Source organism: Malus sylvestris, chromosome 13 (assembly GCF_916048215.2).
Source record: "Malus sylvestris chromosome 13, drMalSylv7.2, whole genome shotgun sequence".
Classification (NCBI taxonomy): Eukaryota; Viridiplantae; Streptophyta; class Magnoliopsida; order Rosales; family Rosaceae; genus Malus; species Malus sylvestris.
The window spans coordinates 13,016,026-13,030,287 of NC_062272.1; the positions used below are offsets into that span (position 1 = coordinate 13,016,026).

The window sequence follows — 14,262 nt, forward strand, 5'->3', positions numbered from 1 at the left end:
AGCTCCCACTACATTGCTATGACCGAGAAGGGTAAAGGAATAGCGTTACTACTCGCTGTTGGGACAATTCCTATATATGTCGACCTTCATCCTCCACAGCCAGGCAAACCTGCAAATAAAAAAAAATGCTCAACTTTTCTTCACATCCGAGAGGGCACTCTCAGTAGAATCTCTTGAAATACTCAACTTATTTTCCCCACGATAATACCTCTGCAAACAAGCCGCACCAGAGCCAGAGTATCTCATATCATTAGGGTTAAAAGCAAGAGTATCCCATATCATTCTTTTTCCTTGTCTTTTCTTTTGGCATTATTCTTACCTGCAAGACAAAGAGAAAGAAGTAATCAGTCAGCACTTGGAATCAAGCTTCCAGTCAGGAACTGACTGCCTAGAACCTCTTGCCTGATTACTTACCTGGCATTGCTCTCGAGTACTCATCTTCAACATCTTATGCTTTCAGAAAAGATACCACATCTGCCCGAAGAACAGATAGGGCAAGTGAGAAGGATACAAGGAAGTATGTGGAGATAAACGCAACAGAACACGTGCCGATTCATCTATTACTTTGTCAACAGCAAAAGTATCTCATATCACCAAGGTCGAACGCACTCTTGATTTAATGGACTTGTTTTGACCCTCAAATTCTTAAGTCGACCTTATACTCTAGAGGAAACCAGAAAACCCTCCAGCCCAGTTCAAGAATAAGCCTTTGAAAAGTTACTTCTTCAAAATAAAAAGTATCTCATATCATCTCTTCTCCTTTTTCTTCTCTTTATCTTTCCTGCTGCCTGCATGATAGGGAGAATGAGAACAATCAGCCGGAACTCGAAATCAAACTTCTGATCTGGGACTGATTGCTTACCTTGTCTGTCACCTCTTTCGGCGGATCTCCTAACTCGATGACTTGGGGGACTTCTACTACATGGTTTGTATCACGATTGACCAAGCCTGAAACTACAAGTAAGCTTCAAGTGAAATTGATACATTACCTTGTGCATCTCCACCGGTTAAAGATACCACCCTTGGATGGAGGAAAAGTATTTCCAGAGAAGATGCCACATCAACCTATGAGACAGATAAGGCAAGTGAAAATGATACCACACTTCGGTACTTAGAAGTTTCGTGATTACTCAGCGGCTTGGATCTTGCAAGTCCCCAACCGAGGAGATTCCCTCACTCGGGAACTTAGGGGAGCACTGTTTGTACCATACTTGACCAATCCTGAAACTATTGAGCACTGGTCAACGTTATACCATCAAGGACCCAGAAGAGTTTCCCTCAAACCAGGAGGCCAATCACAGTGCGACACGTGTCAAAATCAAAAGTCAATCATAGCGCGACATGTGTCAACATCAGAAGTCAATCACAACACGACACGTGTCAATGTCAAAACAAAGCTAGAAACTCTCCTCTGTAAAAGGAGATCATTCTCCCACAATATTTTCTAATGTCATTTGTACTAAATCATTCACTAGTACTCACTAAATGAGAGCTTGAACCTATATACTTGTGTAGACCCTTCACAATTAATGAGAACTCATCTACTCCGTGGACGTAGCCAATCTGGGTGAATCACATACATCTTGTGTTTGCTTCCCTGTCTCTATCCATTTACATACTTATCCACATTAGTGACCGGAGCAATCTAGCGAAGGTCACAAACTTGACACTTTCTGTTGTACCAAAGTCCTCACTGATTTTGTGCATCAACAAGCTACAAATTTGAATTGGCCACTGAAATAGTTTGATGTAAAAAATGTTTTTCTTCATGGGCACCTGGAAGAAAAAGTATATATGGATTTTCCTCCGGGGTATAATGTCGGAGGGAAAACCGGAGTATGTAGGTTGCGAAAGTAACTTTACAGGCTTAAACAATCAAACCGTGCATGGTTTGGTAGATTCACTCAAGTTATGGGGAGGATTTGGTATTATCAAAGTCACTCTGATCAAACGTTATTTGTGAAACGGAGAAGTGGTAAAGTGACAGCCTTAATTATTTATGTGGATGAAATAACAAGTGATGATTCGGATGAGATGATGAAATTAGAACAAAGTCTTGCTGCTGAATTTGAGATGAAGAATTTGGGAGATTTGAAGTATTTCCTCGAAGTGGAAGTCGCCCGATCATCTAGAGGTATTTTCTTGTCTTAACGTAAATATGTTCTGGATTTATTAAAGGAAACAGGCATGCTGGGATGTAAACATATGGACACTCCCATCACAAAGAAACATTATTTGGGGATTTATCTAGATCAGGAATCGGTTGACAAAGGTAGATATGAAAGGCTAGTAGGGAGGCTAATTTATTTGTCTCAAACTCGTCCGGATATTGCCTATGTCGTAAGTGTGGTTAGTCAGTTTATGCACTCACCAAGTGTGGATCATATGGCGGCAGTAATGAGAATCTTGGCATATTTGAAGTATGCCCTGGGAAAGGGAATTTTGTATGAACATCATGGACATATGAGGATTGAGGGATTTATTGATGTTGATTGGGCAGGCGATGTGACTGACAGACATTTTACATTTGGGTATTTCATATTTGTTGGAGGTAATTTGGTTACATGGCGAAGCAAGAAGCAGAATGTGGTATCACGGTCCTCTGCCGAAGCCGAGTATAGGGGTATGGCACATGGGGTGTGTGAGATCCTTTGGCTATGAAAGTTGCTTTGGGGTCTTGGTTTTAAACAGAAGGAGGTGATGAAATTGTATTGTGACAATAAGTTTGCTAGAGAAATAGTTGATAATCCGGTACAGTATGACATGACTAAGCATGTTGAGGTTGATAGACATTTTATCAAAGAAAAGTCGGAAAAGAAGATTATGTCAATACCGTTCATGAACTCAGAGGAACAACTTGCGGATATCCTTACTCATGCCGTGTGTAGTAGGAGGTTCAATGATTCACTTATCAAGTTGGGCATGTGTAACATCTATGCTCCAACTTGAGGGGGAGTATTGGCGTGAATCTATATCTTAGGAGAAAAGGAATGTAAATATTTTGTAATGATTAGAGTCATGTTTTAGGAAGAATATTGTGTCCTTTATTTTTGTTTCCTTTCGTAACAATGATTGTATGTACTTTTATTCAAGATTATGGAATACAGAAAAGTTAAGCCATAAAATTCTATTTTTAGCAGCAATGCTCTTTTGAGGCAAAACCTAAAACTTAACAATTTGAATCATTAAAATTTAATATGAAACTTAATAGTTCAAATCGTTGAAAGTTAATGTGAAGTGAGTCTCACTTGAATAAGTTTATTACCTGAATTGAAGGGATATATACCCATGATCGTCAAGGATATCTTAAGTGTCAATTGGATATACACGCATATGAGAATGTTCTAATTTTTTGCAGTTTCATTCCATTAATCAAATAAAATGAACACCATCATCGAAATTGATTTCACACGGAAAGATAACGCTTCCGAGAACAAGATCTTACATCAAAACCCTAATACGAGTCATGACAAAGAGGTCTTCATAGTCCTTTGTCTGGGGGACAGATGACAAAACCACAAACCAAAAAAAAAAAAAAATAATAAATAAATACAAAACACAAAACCTAACTGTATAAATCCCATTACGCTATCGCAACAACGCCATGAGAAAAAAAACTGCACCAACTTTTGATGATTTTGTAATTGTTGACAAAAAAAATCCTACTATGGGTTTATTATAAAAGAAAATCCTACGATGGGTTTTTCTTTGTTTTTTTCCCTAATAACTAGGGTTTTTACATAAGGGTCCTGATAAACCAAGTAGAAATACTGTTGGAATATGATCAAGATGATGTTGGCTTGTAATCCATCATATTCTAATCTCGATTACTTTTTCCCGTGGCAAAAACTTTATGTTAGAATAAAAGTATTATTGATCCATCTTTGCAGTCCATGATATGGGACGAAGTCTCATCAATTAAAATAGTTGTTTGACAAAAAAAAAATTATTGTTGGTTAATCTCATGCCATGTAAATTATTTAATTTAGTCTTAATTAAGATGAGTTTTCTCCAAATTGAGCATATTTTGTAATGGGTTTTGGAAATTTGGTTGAGGTGGTAGTATCTATCAGCAGCTTTCGTGCTGGAATTCTCTGTGTGTTTTGGATACTTGGACCTTTTAACCCTCCACCAACAGTCCACCAGATTAAGGATATGATTTGTACACTTATAATTTCTCCTTTGGCGATTTCTCATTGTATTTCTTCATTAATTATCTTTTAATTTGCATGCGAATGTGGTGAAATAAAACAGTAAAGTGTCTTATAAAATATATTATAAAAATAACTTTAGCAAAAAAAAACATTGTTACAGTGTTTCGTAAACTTTTATATAATTAATAAATATGATTGTGTATTAATAGATTGTATTAATTTAATTATTTGACAAATAAAAGTCAATTATTAAACATAATTTTAAAAGAAAATGTATTTATTTCTAATTTATACATATCTCAAATACTAATTACTACAACATAGTACTTCAAAATATTGAAATATTTCAAACTAAATAACTAAAATTCATTAGTACAAGTGCTCAACATTGTTGATGCACTTAAAATACCATAATCAACTGATACATACTTTAAATAGAATAACAAACCAAAAGTTGTTCACTGTGAAAGTAGTCTAACCAAATGCTTTCCTCAAACTTGCGGCTATACTATTTCTTAATGTTTCTATCTCATGTGATCCTTGAACATGATAATTATGAGATTATTCATCACCACTCTCAATTAATGGGCAATATACATGTGTTTCGGAATAAATAAGCCGGTTTTTTTAAGCTTGCTTTTGCTGCTTCAGCCTTTTGGTTTTTTTCCCACTCATAATTGTAAAAAAAAAAAAAACTGATTATAGATATTTCCTAAATACATTTTAGACCCCAACTTCTTTTTACCCAATTTTTTAAAAATTCCAGTTGTACCAAACTGCTATTTACCTATATCAAACATGAAATATCATGTCACATTTTGCAAGAAAATTTGCTAGCAATTCATCAGATTCACAAAAAGTCAATACCGAACTTTACAATGATACCATCAAACAAAGAAAACAATTCAAAAAGAAATTTCAGTACTCTTAACAAAAAGTTGAAAGGCATACATCCAAAAAACTAAAAACCGCCACCACATCCACCGCCATCAGATACCATATCTCCAATTAGCATCCCACCTAGTAACCCTCCTAACACTCCAGCTCCCAGCCCCATCCCAAAGTTCTTCTTCTTTGCTTCCGGCTGGGGTTGCTGCATCGGTGGGTATCCATACCCGGCAGATGGCGGCCCAGGGTACCCATACCCTGGTGGCGGTGGCGGGTACCCATACCCTGGTGGCGGTGGTGGGTACCCACACCCTGGTGGCGGCGGTGGCGGGTACCCGTATCCCTGCGGTGGCGCTGGGTACTCGTATCCAGGTGGCGGAGGCCCAGCAGAGCTGCCAACTGGAGGTGGGTATCCACCATACCCCACCACCGGCTGGACTGACGGTCCAACTACTGGATAGGCCGTTACCGGCTCATTACCCTTTGACGAAGCCGCCGTCAGCGTCGCCTCTGAAGCCGCCACTTTGTCACCAAATTTGTATGAGAACTCGAGCTCACCTTTCGGCTTCCCTGAGGGCTTTCTGACTTGGTAAGCGACAAACTTCATGGAGGCGGCGTCAGCCTTTACGGAATCCAAGAGCTCCTTAACGGGGACGACGACCTGGCCGATGTCTTTGTCGCCGAGGCTGCGCTGGCAGACGAGCTTGAAGACGAGGGAGATGCGGTTCTGCTGAATTAGGTACTCGTCGAGAACGAACTTCATGTGGAAGTTCCAGGTGGGATGGGTCCCGCATCCCTGGGAGACTTTGGTCTTGGTTTTCTGCTTGCCGGCGCGAGATACGTTGTCGCCCTGGAGGGATACGACGGCGTAAACGTCCATCTTGGATAAGAGGTTGACGTCTTTGATGTCTTTGGCTGAGATGAGTTCGAGTTCTAGGATCCTCTGCTCCATTTTTGAGTGAGAGAGAGAGAGAGAGAACGGGATTTGGGAAATGGGATTTGGGTTGGGAAAGAGAAAAGCTCATAAGCTTTATTATATATCGGTGACAGTCTGAAACAGCAAACACTAAATTTTTATTTTTTTTTCCAGACAAGCAATATTTTATGCTAAATTAAATATTAAGGGGGAAAAGAGTTCGAATCCGAATATTAGTTGGTTGAAGATGAGTTGCTAAGAAATGTTCTCTTCACTAGATTAAGTTTTAAGTTCGAAGTTTCTGACGTCTTGGTAAACGATCGGTAAAAACAAAAATTAAAAAAATAATCGAGACTGTCTATATAAATCCTAAAAAAAAAAAAAAGGACTAATTATGAGTGATTCGGTAAGATTTGGCTACTAGCAATCTTTTTAGAATTGTTTAACTTTAACAACGAAAACAATTCACCACTTGTGAAACAGTAAACACTAATTAATCAACACAGAGAGATTAGGTCAGCGCTTGGTGAAGGGTGAATCACATCTGGGAACATTTGGTGCAATAGCTTAATCAGATGCTTAATATAATATCTTCACAATTAATAATTGTTTCAAAAATAATAGATCGCCTTCATTAGAAGCAAGCCGAAATCTTCCACACCACATATCATCTTTAAATGATACTTGCATTCCCTCTTTGAAGATATGCTCATTCTTTCACTTGCAAATAACGTAGTTTCATTATAGAAATTTTACAATTGGAATCGTTCAATTTCTTAATCTTCATTTCAAGATCATTCATATAAAAGAATATTATCCATGCAAAAAATTATTTCAATTGGAGATTATATTTAGTCATCCAAAATATATCAAAAAAATCAATGGTGTAACAACCAAGTAACATATTATTGGTTACTCGTTCATTTATTTGATACATTTGAATGACTAAACAATCTCTCATTCTAATGATTTTTTACGGATGATTGTCAATGAAAATTGAGAAATTAAAGGATTCTGATTATGAAATCTCTACAATGAAGCTGCGTTATTTGCAAGTGGGAATGAGTCTATCCCTAAAAGGGAATACAAGTATTATTCATGATCTTTTCTAGTAAACACTTAAGGCTTGTTTGTAAATACTTCTCTAAAAAAAATACTCTTATTCAAAAGTGGTACATCTATTGAAATTTAGAAGCACAAGTGCTTTGTGGAAAACTCGGAATTGAAGTGTTTCATGAAGAAGCATAAAGGACTTTTAACCTTTTACGTCAAACATTATTGGAATCGCTTTTGGTGATCTAAAAGTGCCTTTTAGTTATATTTTTACAAGTAAATTAAAAAAAATTAATTAGGGTTTAGTGTAAATTACTAGTTATTGTAAGTCAAGGAGACAAGGAGGGTGGCTAAATTTTTTTTAGCAAAATTATTACTGGTTACAGATGTAAAAGGGGGTTCAAGTTTACTCAAAGGGATGGTAGTGCTCCACATATGTTGACTTCTGGGTACGTTTAATTTGTATATCTTTAAAGTAAAACTATTTCTAGTTGTGATTAATTTAAGTATTATGTGATATATTTTTGTCTAATTTTGTTTATATCTCATTCATTATTAAATTAAGTATTGATATAATAACACGAATAGAATGAGTGATGGTTGTTAAAAGTAGCGACCAACGGATGACCTAATAGAAATGTTTAGGGTTGACTGGTCTTTGTTTTGAGCACCAGAAGAAGGGAAATGGAAACTGCATTTCTAGAGCAGATCGAGTTGAGAAAAAGAAGTCATTGACCAGAAAAGAAAAAAAAAAAAAGCACTCGCATCCCAAAGCAGATCGAGTTCAGAAAAAGAAAAAAGTCATTGACCAGGAAAAAAAAAACAGATAAAGAAGAAGCACTTGCATCCCAAAGATGAATGTTTTATGCATCACTGACGTCCATCGTCTTAAATTGACTCGTTCTTCCTAGTTATTTGTAAAACTTATCTTCCAATACAATAGAATAGTGTTAAAGAAAGACTTTGAAATGTAAATGCAACGGGGAAGGAAAAAAAAAGAAGCTATATAGAACACTTTGAAAAGTAAGCCAAACTGCAACACCTACCTCGAAGCAGGCTATATTTTATTTTTTTAAAGAATTTTATCATAAATAATTTTTGAAATTGACCCATTCCATCAAAATTGACTGTAGTGTAATCATATTTAGGCTATTACCTAAATTAACATATGTACGCAAAATATGCGTTACCTACCTTAACATATGTATAATATTTTATATTTAGTCATGATGGTGGTAACTATAGTAAAATCTCTTCTAAGTCATAAAAAATTTCGGTAAGCATCTGGTTCTATTTCTATTATTTTCTTTTTTGTGTTTTCAACTAAATATTTGAATTTTTCAATCTCATGAGGGGATGATTTCCGTCAGTTTCGGAAATCAATATATATTTGTTTTGGTTGAAAATATTTGTCATGAGGTCTCACAAGGACATGAACCACATTGGCTAGTTTTTCAGGGGCTTAGTTAACATTATTAACCGTAGTATTTGAGATCCTAAATACGATTCTTCCTTCCCCGCTCTTATAAAAATAACCTGACATGTTTAGATATTTGAATTGAAATAATCAATGAAAAGGGCCACGCACCCAGAAAAGAGCAAGATCTTTTGCTGAAAGTAACTGGATACAACAATTGTCCGTATCTTCCAATTTTCCCAAGAATACAAAGGAAGAAAATTGTGCATGAAAATGCTTCCATGTTAATGCAATGATGGTTGGTCATACGAATTCTGTTTAATGGGGCCTTGTAGATTGAAGGACTAGAGAGGCATCCAAGATGTCGGAAACCGGTAGAGCACCGTGCTTACAGAAACATGTTTGACGCCTTGCGAAGCACCGTGCTTACAGAAACATGTACATCCTCTTACATATTTTTCGGGTCGAAGACTCGAAGTACCAGTACATTCGCCTTTCGCACTCGCGGAAACATGTCTACAAAGAGAATTAAAACCCGTAACAAGCAAACGCGAATTTTTCCCTTGCATTTGCAGCAATCTCAGACATGAAGTTTAGGTAAACAGATTCTCGATGTTAGAACCAAAGAACAACCACACGAGTTTCAGCAATGCAACACTAGAGAGCTTTCACAATTCAGGGAGAATTCTTATTAGATTGAATAACACTTGTGGCTGTTAAATAGCCTTACAATGAAACTGAAAAAGGATAACAGCTGCCCACGATTTTACAGCTCCTAGAATCGTGGTAAAGACCATGTCAAAACAGAAAATGCATACTTGTCCCTTAAGTATAGGGATTATTGAATAACAACCCTAAAAGCTAGGAACCCTAGCACTAACAGAAAAACCCTAGCGATAACAGAAAACCCTAATAACTTTAACATCCTCCCTTAAACTGAATACTTCAAACATTCAGTTTACTTCTGAAAACTTGCAGATGCCCAGTAATCCTCGCAACTTCAAGAAAACATCACCCTTCAAAGGTTTTGTGAAAATATCTGCAATTTGTTCTAGAGTTGAACACTGTACCAGCTCCAGAACTTCACTTTTAACTAAGTCTCGAAGAAAATGAAACCTTACATCAATATGCTTACTACGACCGTGCATCACAGGATTCCTTGAAAGTTTGATTGTTGAGACATTATCACAATACACTAGGCTGGGACCATTTTGTTCCTGACCAAGACTGTTAAGAATTCTTCTTAACCATACAACTTGACAAGCGCTCGAAGCTGCAGCTATGAATTCTGCTTCTGTCGTGGATAAGGTTACAACTGGCTGTTTCTTTGAGGACCAAGAAACAGCCCCTGAGCTTATTATAAACACATAACCTGAAGTGCTCTTTCTATCGTCTTGATCACCTGCATAATCACTATCGGTATATCCAGTAAGCCCTTCAGTTCCTTCCTTTTTGTAGAATATCCCTAAATCAACAGTCATTTTCACATATCTCAGAGCTCTTTTTACTGCCTGCATATGAGACTCAGTTGGTCGTTCCATGTATCGACTTATCAAACTTACAATAAACATTAGATCAGGTCGTGTAGCTGTTAGGTACATGAGACTTCCCACCATCTGCTTATAGACAGTGCTGTCCACCTCAATACCTCCCTCATCCTTCGTGAGTTTAAAGCCGGGAACCACAGGATTTAGTACTGGGTTACATTGATCCATGTTGAATCGTTCTAAGACTTCCTGAGCATATTTCCGTTGACTGATGAAGATCCTTCCAGAACTTTGATTTACTTCAATACCAAGAAAGTATCTCATTTTGCCAAGATCGGTCATGTCGAATTCCTCCATCATCGATTTTTTAAATTGTTCAAACATTGCATAATCATTTCCAGTAAAGATGAGATCATCAACATAGAGACATACTATTAAAATCTTACCTCCTTCTGCTGACTTTATGAACAAAGTATGCTCATAAGGACACTTGTTGAATCCTTCCTTTATGAAATATGACTCTATACGACTGTACCAGGCTCGGGGGGCCTGTTTCAGTCCATATAAAGCCTTCTTGAGTCGATACACCTTTGACTCTTGGCCCTTCTGTTCATATCCCGGTGGCTGATCAACAAACACCTCTTCATCAATCTCCCCATGCAGAAATGCAGATTTAACATCAAGCTGGTATATCACCCAATTCCTTTGTGCAGCGAGAGAGATGACAATTCGAATGGTATCTAGACGTGCTACTGGTGCAAACACCTCTGCATAGTCAATTCCATACTGTTGACAGTAGCCCTTGGCAACCAAACGAGCTTTGTACTTGTCCACTTTGCCATTCTCGTTCAGCTTTGTCTTAAACACCCACTTCACTCCAATAGTTTTCCCTCCTGGTGGTAGCTCTACCAATTCCCACGTATTGTTTTTCTCTATGGCCTGTATTTCTTGATCCATGGCATGTCTCCACTTCTCAGACTTCACTGCATCTTCAAAGGTAGTGGGATCTTGTGTAATACACAACGCCAAGTGAGCCATGCTAGCACCCTCCTCATCAGATAAGCCTTGACCCGTCTCATAATCTCTCATCCACACTGGTGGTCTTCGAGTTCGTCCCTTGTGGGGTGAGCTCTCATTACTTTGCATGTCCCGTTCAACCAATGAGTCACTGGAATCCGAATCAGGTTCAGTTTCTCCCACAGCTTCATCTTCATCAGACTCGGGGTCATTCTCCTTCCTTGATGAGTTATTCTCTTCATCAGTGTCCCATTCAAGTTCTGTCACTATGGCTTCCTTGTGACTGTCTCCCCATTTCCACTGTTGATCCTCTTCAAACACAACATCTCGACTAATAATTATTTTCTGAGAAACAGGTTCATACAGTCGATATGCTTTAGATTCTTCACTCACCCCAAGCAAGATACACTTACAGCTTTTGGCATCGAGCTTTACCCTTCTATTGTCAGGAACATGAGCATGTGCAATGCAACCAAAAATCCTGAAGTGATCCACAGATGGTTTGTGTCCATTCCAAGCCTCCTCTGGTGTTTTGTTCTTTACAGCAAGGGTAGGGCATCGATTCAACACATGCACCGTCCAATTCACTGCTTCAGGCCAGAAAGTTTTAGGAATTTGTTTTGCTGACAGCATGCTTCGCACCATGTTCATGATGGTGCGATTCTTCCTTTCTGCAACCCCGTTCTGTTGGGGAGTATAGGCTGCAGTTAGTTGCCTGTGAATTCCATTCTCAAGACAGAAGTTTGCAAACTCATGTGAGTTGAATTCTCCTCCTCGATCTGTCCTCAGACCTTTTATAAATGCTCCAGTCTCTTTTTCAACCCGTGCCTTGTAGGATTTGAATACGCCAAAGGCTTCTGACTTTTCTACCAAAAAATAAACCCATGTTTTTCTGCTGAAATCATCAATAAACGTAATAAGGTACCTCTTATTGCTGTTTGAAGTAGGGTTTATTGGCCCGCATATGTCTGCATGGATCAGTTGGAGGATCTCGGAGGCTCTCCATAGGCTTTCTTTGGGAAATGGATCTCGATGTTGCCTTCCTACCAAGCAATCTTCACACACCCTTTGAGAGGCTATGAACTGAGGCAATCATCTCACCATGTTCTTCTGTTGTAGTACTTTCAGCCCGTTCCAACTGAGATGCCCAAAGCGATGGTGCCATAGGTTTGCTGGATCTGTGGTGAGAGAGGAGAAACACTTTTGTTCCTTTGGAGAGCAACGAGTCAACACTGCAAACATTCGATTGTGACTCATCGTGGTTTCTATAATTAATCCTCTCTCAGCGTGAAAGATCTTGCATTTTCCATGTTGAATGAGAACTGTAAGTCCCTTCTCTTGCAACTGACCAATGCTCAACAAGTTGTTTCTCAAATCTGGCACATAGAAAACATTTGTGATCACATGTATGATGCCATTCACCTCCATTCGCACGCTTCCCTTGCCTTGCACGGTCAAACTTGAATCATTTCCCAACTTAACTGATTCTCTGAAACTCTCATCAAGCTCACAAAACAGGTCCTTCTTGCCACACATATGGTTGCTGCACCCGGAATCCAGAAACCAAATATGCTCCATTGTTGTCTCCTTGATATCCACGAGTGCCATCAGTAGCATCTCTTCTTCTGTCTCCACAAAGTTTGCTTTCTCTTCCTTGGATTTCTTAGGGCACTCCCACTGAAAATGCCCTAGTGCATGGCAATTATAGCATTCTAGGGTTGACTTGTCAAACCCTCTACCCCGTCATCTTCCTCTTCCTCGAAAGGTTCCTCGTCCTCGCCCTCCTTGTTGGACTCCATGAGTGACTTGGAGAGCCTGTTCATCTACCATATGTCGGCTGATCCTTTGCTCGTGGACCAGTAGACTGCTTTGAAGCTCATCAATGGATAAGGTGTCCAGATCGTTAGATTCTTCGATGGAACAAACCACATAATCAAATTTTGAAATCATGGATCTCAAAATTTTCTCTATGATTACCACATCATCCATCTTCTCCCCATGAGTCCTCATCTTGTTTGCTATGGCTAGTGTTCTCCCAAAATAATCAGTGACTGTTTCTCCATTCTTCATATGGAGTACCTCAAACTCCTTACGCAGAGCCTGCAACTGAGCACGTTTTACACGTGCAGTTCCTTGATACTTTTGCTTCAAGGAGTCCCATATATCTTTCGCAGTATCCTTCTTCAGGATAGTCTCTAATATTGATCGATCTATGGCTTGAAACAAATAGTTCTTTGTCTTCAAGTCCTTCAGCTTTAGTTCATCCATAGTCTTCTTCTGTACTTCACTGGATTCTGACCCTTCTGCCGCAGCAGTAATTCCATTTTCCACCAGGTTCCAATAATCTTTGGAACGAAGAAAGTTTTCCATCAGCATACTCCAATGGTCGTAATGACCATCGAACCTTGGAATAGCTGGTTGCACGAAACTGTTCTCGGACGCCATGTTTGTTTCTTCACTCTAGCACCTAGATTGCAAGCTGTTGATCAGGCCCCGTATCGGGGCTCTGATACCAGATGTTAGAACCAAAGAACAACCACACGAGTTTCAGCAATGCAACACTAGAGAGCTTTCACAATTCAGGGAGAATTCTTATTAGATTGAATAACACTTGTGGCTGTTAAATAGCCTTACAATGAAACTGAAAAAGGATAACAGCTGCCCACGATTTTATAGCTCCTAGAATCGTGGTAAAGACTATGTCAAAACAGAAAATGCATACTTGTCCCTTAAGTATAGGGATTATTGAATAACAACCCTAAAAGCTAGGAACCCTAGCAATAACAGAAAAACCCTAGCGATAACAGAAAACCCTAATAACTTTAACACTCAATTCGTGTTGCAATCGAAATGCCTCAAACACGAGGTACAAAATTTCCTACATGTTACAGAAATTTTCCAATGTATAGATTCCCCGAATCACAAAGATTTCACATGATTTCTCATAACATTTTCAAACTTGTATGCGAGCCACCCTTATTCAACAGAAAATCCAACTAGAAGTGACAGTGTTGCGAAGGAGAATGGTCGACGGAGCTATCTATCTGTGCCTTCTTCACCGATTGTTCTTCTGATTGCCGCTGCTATCCTCCGGAGGCAGTGATGTAAGGTTGTGAATGACAATTAATGATGTATTGGATTACTTATGTTGTAGGCCACTTGTTTATTGAGTTGTTAACAACTTAAGTAATATGATAGTCCTAATGAAATAAGGATTATGGAGTCTTATTCTTTGCAATTGACCTAAAGAAATTTGATGGATTTCACTACAAAGATGTAGTATCATGATGGGACTTAAACACTTAAGTGATAGGGATTGACTTTTACAAC

At 38.6% G+C, this 14,262-nt stretch overlaps 1 protein-coding gene across 1 annotated transcript; it reads right to left on the reverse strand.

Moving 5' to 3' along the window:
• Positions 1-4,968: 4,968 nt before the first annotated feature.
• Positions 4,969-6,157, reverse strand: LOC126595697 (protein SRC2-like). The gene has a single exon (XM_050262003.1). The coding sequence runs from the start codon at positions 5,992-5,994 to the stop codon at positions 5,116-5,118; it is 879 nt and encodes a 292-aa protein (XP_050117960.1). The 5' UTR covers positions 5,995-6,157; the 3' UTR covers positions 4,969-5,115.
• Positions 6,158-14,262: the final 8,105 nt, after the last annotated feature.

What these genes read in the sequence shown, in the direction of transcription:
- LOC126595697 (XM_050262003.1), bottom strand. Translation starts at nt 5,994, where the DNA reads ATGGAGCAGAGGATCCTAGAACTCGAACTCATCTCAGCCAAAGACATC.